A 22,488-nucleotide genomic window follows, 5' to 3' on the forward strand; every position below is an offset into this window, starting at 1 on the left:
AAAACAGCTTTTGTGGCCTTGTGGGCCTCCACATTCTAGGATGAATAATTGGATTTGACTCAGGCTTAATAATGGCATATGCCCTGAATCTCATTTAGTCCAAATCCAGACTTGCTCAGATATGTGCACAGAATATGGGTTTATCTTGCGTGAGTGTGTGTGTGTGTGTGTGGAGGGGGGCAATGTGACCATTACTACTTTAATCTTCCCATAATCAAACATCTGTGATGTGCAAACAGTGTCACTATAGCTGGTGTGGGGGCTGTGGACAGTGTGGTCATTATTTCTTTAACTTTTCTGACAAACCTCAACGATGGTACCAGAATCTTACTATAGCTTGTCTAGAGGCGGTGTACTATTTAGAAGCAACATTACCATTACCATTAATATTTTCACTTTCCTCACAATCAAACATCAGACACATATACAGGTGGTTAGTTTTGGGTGTCAGGGGTAAGGAAGCATGCTTTTATATACATCTGACAATAAAAGGTTGAAATATATTTACTATGTTCTATTTGGTCTTTCATTTTCATCCCAGTTTAACATTAGATAGGTACACAGAAGGTGGCCGTGTCTTGGGAATAGGGCTGTGGAATCATGTTGTATATATGTTTGACAGCAACCACTTGAAATATATGATTCAGGCTATTCGAACTTCCATCCTTATCTAAAGAGCTTTAAAGTGTACCTCATATCATCTACAAAACCATGGCTTCTGGGGTCCTAGTAGCTCCCAGATATAGGGCTCAATTTGATTATTTATTTAACAGTTATTAAAGAGCACACTTATCCAGTCAGTGCGTGTTGACAGGATACAGAAAAAGCAAAGCTGAAGAGAAAGACTCAATCTCTTTCCTTAGCTGTTATTTTTATTTAGACTATCGTTGGATCAAAGGGCTAAAAACTCTTTATTGCACCACACCAATGTATTCTGTGGGGTCTATATTAAATCAGCAAACACTTAAAAAAGCAAATGCTGATTCATCGACCCTAGTTCACCGAACACTGACAATCCCGAACACTCAGAACAATGATTTTTTTCCCAGGGAAAAAAATCGTTGTTCCACAAAAAAAGAAAAAACAAAACAAAAACAAAACAGTATTTCACATGGGGCGACTATGCCCCTCACACCCACCCTACTTAAATATATCAACTCCGAGATTGCACCACAGTGGAGGAAGTGGCAAACTCACAAAACCGGCCCAGCGATTTTTTTTCCCTGAGAAAAAAAATCGGTGTGCCGGGTGTTCGGCATTGTCAGTGTTCGCTCAAATAGGGTCGATGAATCAGTGAATGCTGATTTAATATAGACCCTTCTGTGGGCTTAGTGGCCTCAGATTCCTTGTATAATTCAGTTATTTCATAAGTTATTAGAGTGCAGACTGGCCCAGTTAGGATGTGTTGAAAGGATGCCGCTGAAGTTTGAAGAGAAAGATATAATATGAGGAAAAAAATGTAATGTTGATGATGTAGTGAGGCTGTGGTGGGAACCATGATGAGGAACAAAGGGTCAAGGCAATGCAGTCCTTCACCCAAGGTGCCATTTCACCCAAGGTCTGCCCTGAGTTTTGACAGTAAATAAAAGAACATTACAGTATGAAACAAACAGTTTTTAATGCAATAACAATGAGCACTAATTATTGATACATTTTTACAATGTTCTTGCCTGCGCGCGCGCGCGCACACACACACACACACACACACATACACACACACACACACACACACACACAAACACACAGAAATCTTTACCTCTCTAGCCATTTGTTTGCACACATAGGTAGATATATAAACGTAGATATAGACACATATCTCATAAAACTGAAAAATACATAAACATGAAGCAAACCTGACACTGTAGCACTACAGTATTTATTTAGTTTGTATGACATCAGTTTACTAGTTTCACTTATAAACAATATATATCATAAATTGAACAAAAGGTTTGGAAAAAACAAAGTTATGAAATAAACATTTTGTTTTTCAGTTTTGATTTAATGAAAACGAGTCTTAATTTATTAATATGGCTTTGCAATGAGCATGCAATTGAGCTAATACAAACACACGCATACATGCATACACACACCCATGCACATTTATCTATCCCCCAATCCCCAGCTTAATTCAGTTATATCCTTCAGTGTTATTTCAGTATATTCTTGACCAGACTTGGTATGTTTCCAGGAATGCGGAGTGAGGGTCCTGGGACATGGTGGGTGATCTGTAGCAAGCTATAATTTGAATTGCAGTTTTGCCCATTGTTAGTTGCACATGAATGATCTCTGAAGCATCGTGCTGTGCCACTAACCTGGAGGTCTGGGTATCCTTGATGAATATGGATACTCCTCCGCCTTTTGTATTTCGGTCTGGGTTTTGTGGCCGAAATGTATGGTATGAGTTGTAGCCTGGTAGTGCTGGGGTGTTCTCTGGAGCCTTAAACCAGGTTTCTGTTACTCTACATATATTGATTTTCTCCATACTGAGGCGTGCCTCGAGTGCGTGCATTTTGAGGTTTAGACTTCTGGCATTGAGTAGCATTACCCTCAGTTTTTTGTTACTTGTGCTATTTACGGTGGTGGGTTTGTCTTTTAAGCCTTGCCTAAAAAAGGCACAATGGGGGTGGCAAGAGCCTTGGCCAGTATTCGAAAACCTAAGGGTGACAGGTGCAAGCCATCTCTAGCGAAGCAGCGTGGCTTGTCGAGCATGTTATCCCAGGCTGACAGACACCTGATCCCCTTTGAATGACACCAGAAGCTTAGCCAATTGTTGAAATTCATAATTTTTTCTCTGTACCGTGGTATCATTCTTGGTGAGGGTAGGATGCTACTCAGGGTCAGGGTAATACCGGCCTGGGCTATGTGATCAGAGAACTCCTCCATGTCTCTTTTCATGTAGTCCAGGGAGGTATGGCTCAGGTCATTCCCATAAACCTGAATGCAGCATTGGGATGTTTAATAGTATGCTTAAATAGTGCATTAGTAATTTTCTTCTTCTTAATAGCACTTAAATGTTCCGAAATGCAAAACCTAAGGGGTCTCGATGTCTGTCCCACATAAAAGCATGGCAAGTGCAGGTTACTAAATATATAAGCCAATCCATCCCACAATTAACAAGGAAGGAAATATTAAAGACCCAGCCCGTGTTACTACTAGAAAAATCCTTGGCCTTATTGATAACCTTACAATGTGTACAATGACCACAAGGCACACAACCAACTAATAAGTCACCTGTCAATGTCCTCTGTTCATTGTCCCCCAAATACTTGTTGGCATGCTTATAATGGCTCAACTGGGACCCAATATTCCTCCCTCTGCAGAAAGAGATCAGACACCTATCCCCCAATAGGGTAGAGAAAAAGTCATCAGCCCTTAGAATGTTCCAATGTCTTTGAACTGTATTAATCAAAATATCTATATTCCTACCATAAGTAGTGACAAGACGTATAGTAGGGTATTGATTTTTGTATTTTATCTTGTATTGTAAGGTATCTTGCCTATCTAGTAATGAGACCATATTGCTGGCTCTCAAAACATGGCCCATCAGGTACCTCCTATCACTAAATCTTGAAATAAGATCATCCCTGTAATGTGCAAAATCTTCAGGCCTAGAACAAATTCTTTTCATTCTCAAGAATTGAGACTTGGGTATATTCTTAAAGATATGGGGTGGATGAAAGCTGGAGGCATGGAGAAGGGAGCTGTATTGGGGCTATTTCCTATAAACCTGTGTATCCAATGTATGGTCATCATTCTGTATGACCAATACATCCAAAAAGGTAATTTTATGGCTATGGTAACTGGCAGTGAAATAAATGCCCCACTTGTTTTCGTTAAGATAGTTGACAAATTCCCTCAAATACAACTCATCCGATCTCCATACCATCCAGCAATCATCCAAATATCTCCTCCAAATATCGATTTTGTTCATGTAGATGTTATAAGATGGATCGTAAATAATAAATTCTTCCACATAGGCCATGAATAAGTCGGCATAAATGGGGGCAAAAGATTCCCCCATTGCCGTGCCCTTAGTTTGCCAAAAACATTGTTCACAATAGAAGAAAACATTCTTGGTTAAAATGTGTTCAGCTAGCCTGATAATGAGAGTATTTAGTCCTGGAGGATATAGTTCTGACCTATTTAACCAATATTCCAGGGCATCAAGACCAGCCCAGTGGGGAATATTTGTGTAAACGGCCGAAACGTCCAAAGTACACAGTAACCACCCGGGTTCCAATTGCGTATCAGCAATAATTTGGAGGAATTCAGTGGTGTTACAAAGCCTGGAACGCACCCACTTGAGTAAGGGTTGTAACTTTAAAGTTAAATACTGGGACTGGGGTTCTGTGATAGAACCCCTTCCTGAAACAATGGGCCTTCCAGGTAGGTGCTGCAAATCCTTGGTGAATCTTTGGAAGAAAATATATATATTGATTTAAGGGATCCATGACTGTTAAGTGATGTAATTCATGCTCTGAAATGATACCTTCTTCCCTAGCCTGGGCCAAGAACTGGTCTATTTCCTTTTTGAATCTGGGGTAGGGTCCAAAGACATACACCTGTAGTAACGTCTATCCCCCAATTGTTCCATGGACTCATTGTTATATTGTTTACAGTTCATGACCACCACTGCTCCCCCTTATCTGCAGACAAAATAACCAAGTCTTTATTGTCAATCAATTCAGGTAAGGCCACTTGCTCGATCTTTGAGAGATTATTGGCCTTACATATAGCTTCCCTGAAATTATAATGTAGATCTTTCAAAACTGAGGTCTGAAACATAAGCACATTAGGGTGCATAGGCGGTCTAAACTTCGACTTATGATATAAAAATTTATTATCCTCACAGATATCATAATCAGAATCCTTAAAAAATATTCTTAAATTCAACAACCTGCAAAAGGACATGACATATTGAGCTAGCTTATCTTCCGACACAAATAAAATGGGAATAAAGTTCAATCACTTGTTAAGTATCTTTATTTGGGTGTCAGTCAAGGATACATTTGAAATGTTCAATACATTATGCTGTGTGATTAGTTTTGAGTAATCAGTTCCAACAGGGCATCCATATTCCCTAATTTTCCTGTGTTTCCTGCCCCCCCAACCTGCCATTGTCTAAAGGGTTGATCTTCTTGGGTAATGGAGAATCCCCCTGGTGTTGTTTATCAAGATCAGTTGCAGATGATGATTCATCACCAGATGTCTCATTATTGGAACTGGAATATGTGGATCTCTTCAAAATGGGTCTAAGTCTCTTGCGTTTACCTCCTGTTCGTGTTGGATCATTAAATCTAACTTGTTTATTTGTGCTTGTAAATTGTGTCCCCTTTTCATAGTCCGCTACATCCCTTTGGAATTTTCTGGTCTTTTTAGCTTTTAGGTATTGTTCCAAATTAGCTAAGTCCTTAGTTAACTTATCCATACAAGTTTGGTACACTGATAGTCCCTCAAATGTTTTGATAGTTTCACATAATCTAGTAATTCCCCCATATCAGAATCAATAATTCTTTCACAATATGCCAGCAATACTTTTACAAAGCCCATGGAGGCCTGTTGCTGTGCTATGTCCCATTGCTCTGTTAGGTCTGCATCAGTTTTGGCCACCAAAAGTTGAAGGCGAACACTCAATCCACGGAGGGGGCTAGATTTTTAGCTAAGTATGCCTTAAATAACTTGGCATGCCAAATATTCGTTCTGAAAGATCTCATTAGTTTCTTTAGGTTCTGAAAATGGCTCTCACAAGTAGCTTCTAATGTGGTCGGGAGGGATTCCTGGAAGTTATGGGCATCTATGCCCAAACCAAAAACACCCAAATCATCCTTGTCAGCCGACAATCCCTTCAAAATCCTCGTAAGCTCCATATCTAAAAATGTGAACAGTGGAAAAGCCTGTAAATTAAATAGTATCAGTATGGTTATGTGATTCCTGGTACAACAAAAAGCCCAAATTGCCAAATAATAATGCACTAACAGTAGTGCATGCAGCTCCTTTATAATGGGAAATTGCCAACAAGAGACAAGTGCCCAACACAAAAAAGTTAGAAACTTAAAGCGTCAACAAACATCCACAGGTATATAGACTATAACAGCCCTTACTCATGCTTGAAACAAGAATCATAAAACAAATAAATATTACAGAGCAGTGCCACGTCCCTTTTGAGTCAAAAGATAAATCACCAGTACTTAAACAATAAGCATAGCACTTTGGAATCGACCTTCTCAACCAGCATTTAACAGCAAAAGGACAATAATGGCTCTTGCTCCGATTCATACCAAAATTCCTTGGACTGATATAAAGTCCCAATGTATACAGCAATGCTACGCCTCCTGTGTAATAATGAAAACTGTTGGAAATTAAGTTAAGCTGGTGATAGACTCAAATGTTTCTGCTCTAATGCAATACTGAAAAAAATGTGGCCTATCAACCAAGAATTACCACAACCAATCTGACATAGATAATCAACAGGACAACCACAAATAAATTGCTCCAAAATATATGGTATCTAGTATGTAAATTGAGACCACCCAGAACCTAATAACTTGTATGTACCATAATGCTTAGAGTTATATGTGTGTATCCGTTAAGTAAACTAAGAGGTTGTTACAGCACCCAAATATCCAAAAAATGCCCCCCAAGGAAGTAATAAGCACACATCATCTGAACACAATTAATTATTGGATATCAAAGTTCATAACATCATAGCACACATACCCATTGCTAATCGCAGTGTTATTACTGCCTAAAACGCCACATATCCAAAATAACATGTATTAATAGTTTGTTAATGTCACCCAAAAACAGACAAAAGTATCATTTATGTCACCTAATTGGTAATACTATTGGAATCATACATACAGAATAGTAACAGATGTGACTGCTTAATAACAAACATCCAAACCCCAACCCTTTCAGCTTTAAAAATAAACATTAGGCTGAAATATACATACAAAGCGCCAAATAAACACGCAAAATTGACCCAATAAATGAAATATACCTCCAGGCATAAACTGTTCATCCTATATAATGACATGTAACACCCCTTTATATGTTTGAATTAAATCTAAAGTGATGACATTGTCCTTGCAAAAATGTTCACAATATCCAAAACGATGGCAACCACCACATAGGCCCTTATGTTGAAAAAGCTTTGGAAGCCGAACAGCAAGAATATAATTATAAATATTATTGTCCAAACAGTAATCCACTAACTGTGTTAGTCTAAAAATATATAAAACGTAATAGTGCCTAAGTCTCAGTTCAAAGAAACCCCTTGTAAATTCAGTACATTAGTTGGGGCCACAAACTATTGAAAAATGCTGACATAATACCGAATGGAACCTCTGTCCGCTTGAACTACTTCATGATACGGCCCAATTAATTTAGACTGCCTCCAAGGACTTTGTGTGCAACCCAAAACACTGGTTGAACAATTAGAAAATTCCAGGCACATAAATAAGGCAGAGTATACCTCGGCAATGCAGACAAACGTGCGTAGTTCAAAATACAGCCCAATAAAATTTGACTCTAAGGACTTTATGTGCAACCCAAAACACTGGTTGAGCAATTAGAGAGCTCCAGCCACATAAATAAGGCAGAATATACCTGGGCAATGCAGACAAACGTGCATATGATCCTTACTCCAAACACGCCTCCGTGATTATGGTGTCAGCCATAAAGACAATAAATCGCAAGTGGAGAAATACACTTCCCAATGCCGTAATAGAAGGTCAGAATGCCAGACAGGTTCCATGGGTAACCGAAAGGAAGTATCAAGATGAAAATGAAATAAAATTCACATCCCAGTCAACCTCGATACACAGCACAGCAAGCCAAGACCAACAGAAGAGACACGAAACACCAAATGTCTTCCTGCTCGTACAGCTACTGCACGGCCCCAAAATACAAATGGAAATCAGTCCAACACAAATAGGCCAGCAGATATTGGCAAGCTGTAATAATTTATTGATGTGCTGTTAAAAGCACATAAAGTACATAAAGCACAGACCAGTTTCGGCTATCATAACTTCCAGCATTCCTCAGTGTTTAGTTACATGCTGATATCCAGTGCCTTAAACACCCTGCACCTATAAATCAATTACACAACCTTGGGTTAATTAAAGATGTTCATTTAACCCAGGTGAAAACATAGCACCTAACTTGATAATCCACTTCCTTTCCTTTGCATCCAAAAGGCTATGCCATCTGGCTATATTAGCCCTGTTTTCCATGATCCTATCAATAACTGTAAACCTGAAAGCAGCATTGGGATGTTTAATAGTATGCTTAAATAGTGCATTAGTCATTTTCTTCATCTTAATAGCACTTAAATGTTCCAAAATGGAAAACTTAAGGGGTCTGGATGTCTATCCCACATAAAAAGCATGGCAAGTGCAGGTTACTAAATATATAAGCCAGTCCATCCCACAATTAGCAAGGAAGGAAATATTGAGGACCCAGCCCGTGTTAATACTAGAAAAATGTGCACAAACAAATATTAGTATACAATCTATCTAGTGTGATGTTAACACAAGATGATATTAGTTTATTAAGTAAAGGGTTAAATTTTATCCCTAAAAATCAGAGTAGGTTGATAGATACTATAACTGATCTTAAATGATTCTGTAGGAGTGTGATGCTCAAGTATATGTATAAAGGATGTCATAATGATGTCACAATGATGTAAATGGGAATAATGGTTTTGTATTTAAGAACTGGAGTGAGTATGTTCCTGTAAATCACCCTCTAGTTGAGGCATTTTTTAAACTAACTGAGGATGAATTACATAACTATTATAGTAATAAGAAAAATAGTAAGTTTAAGAAGCATGATAACCTCACCTTTAAGGAGAGATCTAGCCTTAAGAAATTACAGGATGACCTGACTATTACTATCAGACCTGCTGATAAGGGCAGTGGAGTTGTGGTCATGGATTCAATACATTATGATACCTCTATGGTAACTATGTTACAAGACAAGTTTTATAAAATAATTACCATTACTGCTGTGCAAGAAACAATTTGTTATGTAGGTTCTGTCTTATTGGATATTTTTAAAAGTAACTTAATAGAGAAAGATTTGTTTGACTATCTTTCCATTCGGACACCTGTTATTCCTATTATACATGGACTACCTAAGTTACATAAGGATCTAACTGACCCACCCATGAGACCAATTGTCTCTGGTAGAGGTTAGGTCACTGAGCATTTATCTGTCTTTATTGAAAAGCATCTTAGGCACGTGTTGAATAATAACACTTTTGTGTTACGTGATTCCAAACAATTTTTGATTGAACTTTATGAGTGTATTAAGCATCATGGGTCCATTAGTGATTGTCTATTTGTTACACTTGATGTTCAATCCCTTTTTACAGTCATTCCGAATGGACTTGGACTCACGTATATCTCTGCATATCTCAGACAACATAGTGACCACTCAGAAATCATGATAGATTTAATTGTTCATTTTCTAGAATTGGTTCTAGAAAATAACATCTTTATGTTTAAAGATGTTATTTATAGACAATGTGAAGGCGTAGCTATGGGCACACCATGTGCGAACAGCTACGCCAATAGGTTTCTAGCATATTGGGAGGAGCATGTACTATTTCATGAGGTGTTGTTTAAGAAACATGTAATTTTTTACCGAGGGTTTGTGGATGACCTTTTCCTTTTATGGAAGGGGACTCGAGTAGAGTTGGAATCCATGCATACCATTATGAACGGGCTAACTACATGCCTTAAATTTACTATGCAATACTCTAAACATAAAATTGAATTTTTAGATCTTTATATTGAGAGGTTACCTAGTGGCCTCATAAATACAGGTGTTTATCGAAAGCCTTGTCATTGTAATATGTTACTTTTGAGATCTAGTATGCACCCACCTTTTATATTTAGAAACATCATGAAAGGACAAGCCATTAGGGCCTCTAGATTAAATCCCATGGATAGTGGGTTCATGAATGATTTGGAAAGTCTAAGGAATAGATTATTAGTTAGAGGGTATGAAATAGGAGAGGTTAACCATTATCTGGAAGAAGCACATAAGTTGCGCCCAACAACAGCATTGCCATATTTTGGACCGGCTTGTATCAATAGTGAAGTTATAGAAAAAAGGGTTGAGCCGCATGTAAGGTTTACTACATTTTTCTCATCTGACCACTTGGAGGTCAGGGAGATTGTTAATAAATATTGGAGCATTCTACAAGTTGATGAAGATCTTAAATGGATTGTTGGGGATGTACCACATTTTTTGTTTAAGAATAAAAGTTACTTAAAAAGGCTACTATGTTACCCTAAATCTGATAGACGTTTGAATATGGCAGGGTGTACTAAACCTTGTGGTCATTGTAATTTTTGCTCACTTATCGATAGTAGTACACAATTTTTTCATCCAGATTTACGTAAGACATTCTATATGAAAGCTGAAGCGAATTGCATGACTGCACATGTAGTATATCTGGCTGTCTGTAAGATCTGTTCCTCTTTCTATGTGGGCAAGACCAACCGCCCACTTCGAGATAGGATGAGAGAACATAGATATCATATCAGGAAGGGTACTATGCATAATGCCCTGGCTAAACATGTTATCCAGCATGGCATTGACCATGAATTTTTATTCAGGGTGTTAGAAGTTATTATACAAGACAAAAGGGGTGGCAATATTATGTCATATACTGAAGGAAAAGAAAGTGGTTGGATTATTTTATTGAGAGCTGACAGAGGATCAGGGCTAAATGAAAGGGCATCAATTAAACCCAATTTGAGACAGCGTAGACATATAAAATAATATAAAAAATAATCTATATACTCTGTGCATGTATGGATGTCATTTTGACATATTGTTTTTATGTCCATTTATTTTTATATTTTGTATCTGCTCTTATACCTCATATATATTTATATATTTATGTATTTATATTTTTATATTCATGTAAATGCTTATATCAATTTGATATTCATTAGTAGTTGTTTTTTTAGGTTTATGAAAGTTATATATCAAAGCCCTATAAGTGTTGCTTCTTTAAATAGATAGTCATTTTTGAATTCAATTAATGTATTCATTATGATTGGTTAGTTAGCTAATTAATCCTTGACTTTTATATTTAAACAGGGTTAATTGTTGTATTTTTTACTTGGATCTGATGAAGCTAATGTAGTGAAAGCGCTTATCCGTTATAATCAAATAAACGCTTGTGGATTTTATCTATTGGATTTATTCTTGGACATTACTTGGACAATTTGTCTTTTCATACTTCTGCACTTTGGCTTATTTCCTTACTTCTGCTCCTGTTTCCGTGTTTATACAGATTTTTAGAAAAATACTTGGTCTTATTGATAACCTTACAATGTGTACAATGACCACAAGACACGCAATCAACTAATAAGTCACCTGTTAATGTCCTCAAGCCCAAATTGCCAAATAATAATGATCATAGGATCATAGAAGATTACTAGGCTATTGAGCTGGAGGTCATTTTAAGTCTAGCCATTTCATCCCAATGTAATACCATAAAAATGCTAGTCAATACCCAAGATTGCATTTGGTGATGACTGTCCATGTCCAGGAGGGTTGTCGGCACTATCCCTGGTAAGAACTTACTGTGGCCCATCCACTCATCCAGGTTCCGCTTGAACAGTGTTCCAGCAGCTGAAATGAAGGTCTGCAGACAGGAAAGCCTGTAGTGCCTTCCTTTGTTAGTGTGTACATTCCTCCATTAATCTCTGAAGTTTACCATAGATATTTACTCAGTTTTGGAGTGCCAAGCCTGTAGCCCCAACACATATATATGCTATGCACTTCAATCTCCAGGAGCTGGCAGCCTTGTAACAGGCAAGACAACACATATTTATCATATTAATTTATTTACCTATTTATTTCAGTTTGGTAATTGGGTAAGTTGACTGGTTGCCAGACCCTTTTCAGCCACACCATGATGCAAGACACTTATGCATGTGAAATGGTTGGGTCTACTTCACATTGTTGAAGGCCGACAATATCGAAGCTGATATTGTTGGTATCAGATTAGCGAAAGCAAAAAACATTGAATGTTTAAATGGAAATCTCCATTAAGTCAGAACATTCTACCACATGCAGCAACATCCTAGTTATAGATAACTCAACAATCAGGCATACAGACACTTCATTCATCAGTCTGAACAAGGACAGAGTAATAGTTAGCTGTCTCTCAGGTGCTAGAATATACTATGTCATTAGGGCCATAGATTACCCTTACTTCAAGTACACCTATGACCTAGTCATTGGTCCCATATCTTATTCTAACTAGCAACAGGTCACCCTCTATGACCCCTGAAATCCACAGACAACTGGACAAACCTGACATTCAACCTAATACCATAATCATGGATGCCTTTAATTGCCCCTGTATAGAAAGGAAATCCTATATGCCTCCAAAATGCAGGCTCAGAGATTCTTGGACTTTGTAAATAAGAATACCCTGGACTAGTAAATTCACATACCCACTAGAGGTATAAACATATTGGACATTGTACTCACAAATATGGGTGAAAGCTGACCCCCCCTACAGTGTTGTATTCTCTCTGGTACGGTCAGACTACTAAGCTGTCACCTTTGAAATAAAAATCAGTTCTGCAATCTCAAGTCAAACTACCTCTAATTAAGTGATAACCTGTCAAAATGTGAAGCAACTCTTAACCCAGATAACAAATTACCTTTAAGGAACTGTTTACAGAAACTCCGTATGACCATGTCAGTACTAGTATAGAGACTGCTGAGTGTACCAAATGTAAGCCCAAAACAAACTCAAAAAACAAACCAACCTAGTGGAATCCAAAATTAAATAGGATGTATAACAAAAGGATAAAGATCATTGCTAAAACTAGGAAATCCAAAGTCCAAAATGATAAAAATTCTCTCATCAAGATGAGATAGTTAGCCCAAAGAAGGCTAACTAAGTCCAACAAAGCCAATTTTGAGGAAAAGATAGCTTCCCAGGCCAAGGCCAGCCATAAGGCCATTTTTAACGATGTCCAAAATCTCAAAGGCAGTGTACAACACTGTGCCATATTGGATGCAAATTGAACCATTTTCACAGACTTGGCAGATACATAATCTACTGACTAACAAATTCAGGACCAAATTTCCCCCACTGTTCTCCCTAGTCACATCCCAGGAAATTCCATAAAGGTTAACTCCTCCAACTATCAAATTGGAGCAGGTCCTAGATGCACTCTTGAAGGCCAAGAACATAGCTTCAATGAGCTCTGATAATATCCCAGGATGCCTCTTAAATATCCTGAAACATGCCCTGTCAGGGCCACTGGAATCACTATTCAGCCATAGCCTCTGGATAGGCTTTCTGGCAGATGAATGAAGGACACGAATGGTTATCCACCTGCACAAGTGCATATCATCTACATATCGCAGGACCTCAGGAATACAGACTCATTAGTCTCATATGCAGAGCCATGGACATAATCATCATGGAAATGATAAATAATGGCATAGGAAACTTTCAGACACTGGACACAACCTAGTTCGGTTTCCTCAAGGGCAGGTCACACCTACTAAACCTGGTAGACTTCTTTGAGAAGGTCAACAAGGCGACAGATGAGGGCATAACTGTGTAAACCACTTACCTTGACCTGTTTAAGGCATTTGATACAACACCCAACTTGGACATTGCAAACAAACTCATGGAATTTGGCATAAATCCCTAGGGTGGCACTATGCCAGGGTAATCCTATGGCTAGGCTTGTAAAGGCCCCAGGGCCATTAGCCTAGTACACTCCTATGAACCTATGAACATATGATCCTATGTAACATGCTGGCTAGCCAAATGGCTCTCAGATAGAACCCAGAAAGCTTGGGTAGGGAAGATCACCTCCACAAACAGGCTGATCACCAGTGGAGTCCATCAGGGATCTGTGTTGCGTCTGCTCTTCTTTGGCAACTACTTCTCAGAAGACAAATTGAACGTCAAGGGCCTCTGGCTGTCCAAGTTTGTGGATGATTGCTAATGAGTAGCAGTCATACAATCCTCCCAAGATGCAAACATCTTACAGGAAGGTCTAACACAGACAAATGAATGGTGCCAAACCCACAGCTTAAAACTTAATACCAAAAAGTGCATAATAGCACCATTTGGGAAGTAGGCCACCTTGAGAAACTACCTTATTGATAATGCACCCCTAAGAGTGGACCCAGTAGTCGGGAAGTTTGGGATGTATGTAGATAATAACATGAAAGTCAACCCACACTTATCTAAATAGTAAGAAAATGATTCTATGTAGCTCAACCTAAGTAAGGGCATGACATCTAGTTCCCGGGAAGTTATCGCACCATTATATTCAGCCCTCATTAGACCCATCGTTGAGTTCAGTGCCCCTTTTGGTATGTACCTGACTAGATAAATGCAACAACTGGAATGCCCACAGAGGTTCCTCAAAAAAGGAATACAGGGTGTAAACACCATGTCCTATGCAGATCACTTCAAAGCCCTATCTCTGTACTCTGTTTCTTCCAGACTGCAGAGAGACAATCTATGTTTGGCACACAAGGCATTCTTGGATACTGTTCTGATGCACCATTTGCATATCCAGAAAACAAATAGCATCAGAGCTACTGGATTAAGGGACTTAAACTTTGCTTATATCACAAGTAGGACATCTTGGATGGACAGGAATGTGTCTCAGAAAATTCCCATTCGCTGGAACAGGCTTCCCATTCATGTGAAGCAAAGCCCTTTCCTAACCCTATTCAAGCATAACCTGGACCAGTGCATGGGAAATCAGAAATTAACCCTTGGTCTGGCACCTATGTCTCTGATGGACCAAGGCAGTTATTAAATCATATACTAGCTAACATAGTCCCCTTAAAATAACCTCTAAGACACAACAGTTCATGGGATATATTTGGGTTATAAAGGCCCTAGTGGTCATTAGGCAAGTATACACCTATGAACTTATGTGAGAGATCATGACCTTAGATAATCCAGTTTGCAGAATTCAAACAGAAACATGGTTGAGCTGAGCTCTCTAGGTATGTGTCTGAGGCTGGGACCAAAAATCAGCTATTGCTAAGAAATCTTTCTACCTAGACCAATTAATTACTTAGGTTATCTTTTTCTTATCCAAGGAAGTTTTCATTCCCTTCCACTCCTTTCTAATCAGACTAGAACATAATTCCCCCCCTATTGGCATGCATGCATCTAACTGTATTGTCCAGCATGAAAAAAGTGACATTTTGAAAGCAGGAAAATCTCAGGTATGATATTGTTAAGTTATACAGAGAGTTTAAAAATCCCATCACACTTTGCTCCACCTTTTATATACTCCTACACTATAGCCTCTTCTACTTAGGCTACAAGGTCTGAATGATCCAATCTCAACTTTTTACATATTCTTGAAAACCACTATGCCACTAATACCTGGTCAAAGAATGTTAGTCTACATTGTAATAGTAACAGTACTTGTTGGAATTAGTGTCTATTTTACAAAGGATCCCCTACCTATGGAATAAGCTTCCACTCCATGTCAAACACAGTGACCCCAACCCTGTATTATGTCAGCCTTGATGAGTGGATGTTAATCTGTAAATTCAAGACCAGGCTGTATTCTCAGGCCCTTACAGACAGATGGGGCAGCTAACGGAAATTGCAGAGGCTAAGCTCTAAATAGTTTACAAGATGAGTAGCATAACTCTCAACCTCTTAGCACAAAAAGTCTTGACAAAGCCTGTCATAATGGGGAACAACGGCCAAAAATAGGGATACATTTTAAATATTGCTCTTATAAACTTAGAAAGTTACTAGAATAACAGGATTTGTGTTAGCATGCATTTTCTGAAGGATATACATTCTGAAACTCAAATGCATGTCATTATTTAGTAACTTTAATCCTTAGATCGTTCCAGTGATTTGTAAAAAAAAAAAATACAGACCAACAATATAAGACAAAAATCTGGACAATTTGCAAAAATCTGTACAGTTGAGAGATAGACCACTACACATTTATGAAGCTATGAACCTGTAAAAACCTGCTAGAGGTTCTAAACTCATACTATAACATTTAAGGCAGATAAATGATGCACTTTCATGCATGTTGGTTAAGTTCTTTCAAAGTTACTTCTGTGTTATGTTCATGAGACCATACATTTACTTCTATTATGGTCATAGAATTGTTGCCTCACAGCAAGAGATTCCCCTGTGCGATTCTCGGCTGGAGTGCAGGGAGTGCCTTCTGTGTGGAGTCTGCATGTCCTCCCCGTGGTTGGGTGGGCATTCGAAAGACATGCATAAATAGGCGTGCCTTCATTGCAAGTTGAATGCCGAGCTGGCACCTTGGCGTTCGGAAAATCTACTGATAATCATTAGCGGACTGGAGTTCCGCTGTGGCGACCCCTATCCGGGAAAAGTGAAAGACAACAACAACATGGTCATAGAATTGTGTATCTTAAAACAAGAATTAAATGCTTTTTTCATTTTTTACAAGTTTCAAGTTGTATTTATTGTGATGAGAGTGGGCATTCAAATGCAATGCAATCCATTAAGCCAATAAAGGAAGTGAACTTTTTCAATGAAAATGAACATGAAAATGTACAGATCTGTAATAATGTAATATTGTTACTCTAACTTTTTTGTGTAGGGTGCATTGATGTAAGAAATGTGTTACATGAAAATACTCCCTAATTCCCAATTAAATTAAAAAACAGAATGCATAACTAAAAATCTTTTCAGTACTGTTGACTGGATAGGGAGTTGTTATTTCTGCACAATGCTATAATTTGATATATACTGACATGAATTCATATTAACTGGAAATTTACCAGGTCATAAAGCACTCTAGTTTGATCATATTCCTCTGGTGTTTTCTGTATTATGATTCCATGCCCCAATTTGGAAAGCAGCCCCATTCTTATTTGATAATCTATATCAGCAATGTCTATTTATTTTTATTTATTAATTCCTTGACTGGGTAACAGAGCAGATGCATCAAAACTTTTGTTAGCCATGACCTATGAAGGAATGAAGTATATATTTTGACAAACAATGAATACTGAAAAACAAATCCTGGCACAAAGACTCGATACATGAAAAAATGTATACATTTGTATAGATTTTGATTTTTTTTTTGTTTGTTTTGAATAGGATGTTCTAACATATATATTATACAATGACTGGTCATTAGCATTCGAAAATGTGTGCGCTGATTGGTCAGCCCAGCCAGCACGCCCATTGTAAAATCCAGCATATACCCCAGGAAAAAAGTATGAAATCTGAATCTGAAATCTGAAATCTTGACAGTTTAGAGATACGGAAGAGATCGGGCAGAAATACAAGGAAAATCAGGTATGTTATGCAAAACTAAAGAAGCGTACCTGATTCTCCTTGTATCTCTCCCACATCTATCTCATACCTCCTAACTGTCTGAATTTCAAACTTAAAAAAAAAAAAAATAAATAAGTAAAGAAGCAACAGAGATCTTCCTTTCTCCGTTGCTTCCTTTCCAAAACACTTACAAACTGCTTAAGCATGGGAAGGTAAGTCCTATATGCATGCACAGTACATCAAAAAAGCAACAGGATTTCTAAAGAAAGCAGAAGAACACCACGGAGCCATTATGCAAAGACATTATTTAAGAAAAGTAAGTCATTTTTTTATTAAATAATGTCATTGTATAGTAGCAATAACCATAGCTCTCAACCTTCCATCTTGAAAATGAGGAACACTAGCCCTCATAATGTGGAACAAATGGGCAAAATGTGGAACATATACTAATAGCTTACTAACGTTTCGACTAAGAAGGCCATAGGATGGTTAAAATATGCTGGTTTTACTTATAAAGAAGATCTTTTAATAAATTAATATGATTCATTTCTATTTACCATGAATTTCACTTAAAAAATTCCTAACACTGAATGTGTGACAGAGTCTTTCAATGTGGAACTTTGAGGAACTTTGAGGAACATGAACTTTTTAAGACCCCAAATGAGGTACATTCCTTGTAATGAGGTACACGTGAGAAGTATGGCAATAACCACCTCCTGGCTGTGATATATTGAAGATTTACCCGTGGTTGCCTTTGTTTAATCACTCAGGCTTCATCCTCATGATTAAACCACAGCTACTGTAGGTAAATCTTCATTATGCCACACCCAGTCATTGGTTATTGCTATAGCAACTCGCAGTTCAATATTTTACAATCCTGTGGTTTTCATTCTAGAATCTCATATTTCATGGACTGCAGATATAAATGAATTCCCTGCACTAAATTCTGTATTTTACAATTACTGCTTTGTTTCATTCATACGTGTATTTGTGTGTGTGTGTATGTTGTATATGTGGAGCCATTCATTTCTTGTACAATTTTGGCAAGTAAAAGGCAGATGGATGCAAGGAAGGAAAGCTCGTGTGACAGATAAATGCCACCTCATTAATAACAGTGTTAGTACACACACACACACACACACACACACACACACACACACACACACACACACACACACACACACACGCATGCACACACACACACACACACACACACACACACACACACACACACACACACACACACACACACACACACACACACACACACACACACACACACACGCATGCACGCACGCACGCACACACACACACACACACACACACACATACGCATGCACGCACGTACACACACACACACACACACACACACACACACACACGCATGCACGCACGTACACACACACACACACACACACACACACACACATACGCATGCACGCACATACACACACACACACACACACACACACACACACACACACGCATGCACGCATACACACACACACACACACACACACACACACACGCATGCACGCACGTACACACACACACACACACACGCGCGCGTGCGCACAGACAAACACAAACATAGACATACATGCAACCCTCAGCGATAATTATGTTTTGTGGTGCAAACAACGGATTGGATTTATGCACGTCCCCCTGTTTTTACACAACCATGCACACACGTACATATTATGTAACTTTCAACAGTTCATAGGTTGAATTAAGTCATGAAAGTCTTCATATTTTTAGAGATAAATATATGCATTCTTACCTAATGTGATAGGAATTAAAGACAGCCCAGCCATACTCACTCCTGTCATACTTCTTAATATAGCAAAAGAGATGAATGATGTTGAAAATGCTGCTCCTGTACCACATATTGCAGAGATAAAATATGCAACTACAAGCATTTTTCTTCTTCCATACCTAGACAAAAAGAAAAGAAAAATATTTGTGAAGGGAAATTTTGTTCTGCTTTATCCTCTTTGAACATGAAAAAGAAAAACATTCTGCAGAGAATACTCAGCATAATGTCAGTAAAACTAGTGAACTTCAGACAAATTACTGCTTTCATTTAGGACTGCCTCTGAAGTTACCAGGCATACTCCATTGTCATATTAGTCAGGTATGTTCTTTAAGTTAGCTGATATATGTGTATGTGTGTGTGTCTGTGTGTGTGTGTGTGTGTGTGTGTGTGTGTGTGTGTGTGTGTGTGTGTGTGTGTGTGTGTGTATATATTTATATATAAAATGAGATGCATATATTTGTATATAAAATGAGATATATAGCTTTAAATGCTAATGAGGTAACTATCTTTGGGTACACATTCTTCTAGATTGTTCCCATTGAATAAAGGGTACTTACATATTATCGCAACCAGATTTTCACGGTTGCGAAAATAGCATACTTCAACTGAAACAAAGCCATGCAACACTGTAAAGTGTTACTGAAAGTACTTACCACTCAAGAAAAAGTGTGGGTTACCTTCAGGAAGAGCAAAAAGTTTATAAATCCTCTTCCTGATTTGCGTGCTGTACAGATGCACGCTTTAAATGTCAGGGCTGGCATAGTACACGTTGAATTCTGCAGGACCGTAAGACAGGTGTAACAGCAAGTTTAACAAAGTGCCCCTATTATGTTGTGCCAGTTACATTTAACAAATGTGATATATTACTAAATAAACGCAGACCACAAGGTATGCCAGACTTCACAAAAAGTAACGGTTCTGACTCATGGACGACTACTGCTGTTAGTAAGTACAGCAAAAAAAAAAAAAAAAAAAAAAAGCCCGGTAAATACTAACTCCAGGAAACAACAGAAGGTCATTGTAACATCTTTCATCCCTTGGGCTCTGTATTTTGCTATTAATAAATCAGGTTTGTGAAATTTTAGCCACATAATGTAGGAATGCACTGGCTCTTACACCCGTTTTTACAACCTGGAGCAATCTGTTCTTACACATTCCATTTCTCGGTATGATAGCAGACATGACTTTTCAAGCGTGCGTCTGTAATGCACACAAATCAGGCAGAGGATGTTATAAATTGTTTGTCCTGAAGGTAATCCAAACTTTCTCATCAATAATAAGGACTTTGGACTTTGAAGGACATGTTGCACTGTTTCATGCCCTCATTTCACTTGAATTTTCCAAGTTTCGTAAACACAAAATTCTGGTTGCGATAATACGTAAGTACCAAATAAAGAAATTATAGAAGTTAGACTACATCCTCAGCATCTCTGTTATTTACTCACCATACTGACAAACCTTCTTTGTGTTAGAAGTGGAGTAATACAGCTGCAGAAATGAACAAATCTATTCGATACCAAAAGCTTTTGTTTGAAAAGTATGTAAGAACAATTGACAGTGAGAAATGCTGCTAATGCAACCATTAGCAATTCTGTTGCTTCAAGAAAACTTGAAGATTTGTATCCAGAAGTTCAGTTTATTCTGTACTGTGATTAGATTAGTCAAGACCCCTGAAAAGGTACAGTTTGCTTAATTTGAGCATGCCACTATTAAGGAGAAAGACAAAACAGAGCAATAAAAGACAAATTTAGGGTTACTGTAAACCTACAAACAGCTTTAGGATTACTGTAAACCTACAAATAGCTTTAGGGTTACTTTAAACCTACTAACAGCTTTAGTGTTACTGTAAATCTACAAACAGCTTTTGGGTTACTGTAAACCTACAAATAGCTTTAGGGTTACTGTAAACCTACAAACAGCTTTAGGGTTACTGTAAACCTACAAACAGCTTTAGGGTAACTGTAAACCTACAAACAGCTTTAGGGTCACTGTAAATCTACAAACAGCTTTTGGGTTACTGTAAACCTACAAATAGCTTTAGGGTTACTGTAAACCTACAAACAGCTTTAGGGTAACTGTAAACCTACAAACAGCTTTAGGGTTACTGTAAACCTACAAAAAGCTTTAGGGTCACTGTAAATCTACAAACAGCTTTTGGGTTACTGTAAACCTACAAACAGCTTTAGGTTAACTGTAAACCAACAAACACCTTACTGTTTTTTTTTTACATTTGTTCTTCGCAAGGACACTGTAGGTGAAATGCTCCATAAACCATCCCTCCACTGCCCAATACCACATATCTTTTATCCCCTCCTGGCCTCTCTACATCAATTGAGGTTAAATGCATCTAATGATGAACTTTCTGTTGCTTGCATTTTAAAATTAAAAGCCCTAACAAGATGACTTTTTTATGCTGGCTCTTTAAAATTAACAAGGGGTTTTGGAGACACACCCATCACATGATTCAGTCATTCATTCATCATTCATTTTTTGGAGCATATAAATGAGGTCATGATTTAATTTCCAGTATCTGAGGAAGTTTTCAAATTAATGAAGAGGAAAGCCCTTATCAGATTTCTGGATTTGTTACTTATAATTAGTGTTTTTGTCATAGCATTTTACTATTAATAAAGGAAGGACTTTTTATTGCAGGCGACCTGCTATATTTCGCATACAGCTGCCCCTGGTCTCAGTCGCATTGAGTTTGTGGTTTTCATTTTTTTGGGGGGGGGAGGGGTTGTCAGTTCAGATAAACTATGTCTTATGGTTCTGTTTTATAGATATATATATATATATATATATATATATATATATATATATATATATATATATATATATATATATATATATATATATATATATATATATCTATGTGTGTGTGTGTGTGTGTGTGTGTGTGTGTGTCTGTGTGTGGGTATAGGACATTGTATTGAATATACAGTGGCCCGACACCCTACAGACTGATGTCTGGACTTCTCACGCATGCAGAACAACACATTCTGTGCATGCTCCAGGGATTACCCTGGAGCAGAGTAAACCAATGGCAAGTGTTTTTGCAGAGGGGGCAAGGCCCCCTGCACCCCCCACACCCCATGCTAATTATATATACTAACCCCAAGATTGCACAATCCACGGGGAAGGGAATTATTTTCTTATCCTGGGAATATCAATTCCGCATACCTATCGACCCTCTGCCTGTTACGACCATTTGGCATTGACCTACTGCATGTTGGGACACTGTTAATTCGATACAGTCTCTGACACCCATATCTATCTATATATATATATATATATATATATATATATATATATATAGATATATAGATATATATAGATATATATAAATATATATATATAT

At 37.9% G+C, this 22,488-nt stretch overlaps 1 protein-coding gene across 1 annotated transcript in view; it reads right to left on the reverse strand.

Annotated features, from left to right (window-relative positions):
* LOC122792613 (solute carrier family 22 member 7-like) overlaps positions 1-22,488 on the reverse strand; it is a 588,108-nt gene that overhangs the window by 397,259 nt on the left and 168,361 nt on the right. The window contains exon 3 of the mRNA XM_044060277.1: positions 19,095-19,249. Within this exon, the coding sequence (XP_043916212.1) occupies positions 19,095-19,249 (155 nt within the window). The remainder of the gene's footprint in view (positions 1-19,094; positions 19,250-22,488) is intronic.

The sequence above is a fragment of the Protopterus annectens genome, chromosome 1.part0, assembly GCF_019279795.1.
Source record: "Protopterus annectens isolate FY-2018-M chromosome 1.part0, PAN1.0, whole genome shotgun sequence".
Taxonomy (NCBI): Eukaryota; Metazoa; Chordata; order Ceratodontiformes; family Protopteridae; genus Protopterus; species Protopterus annectens.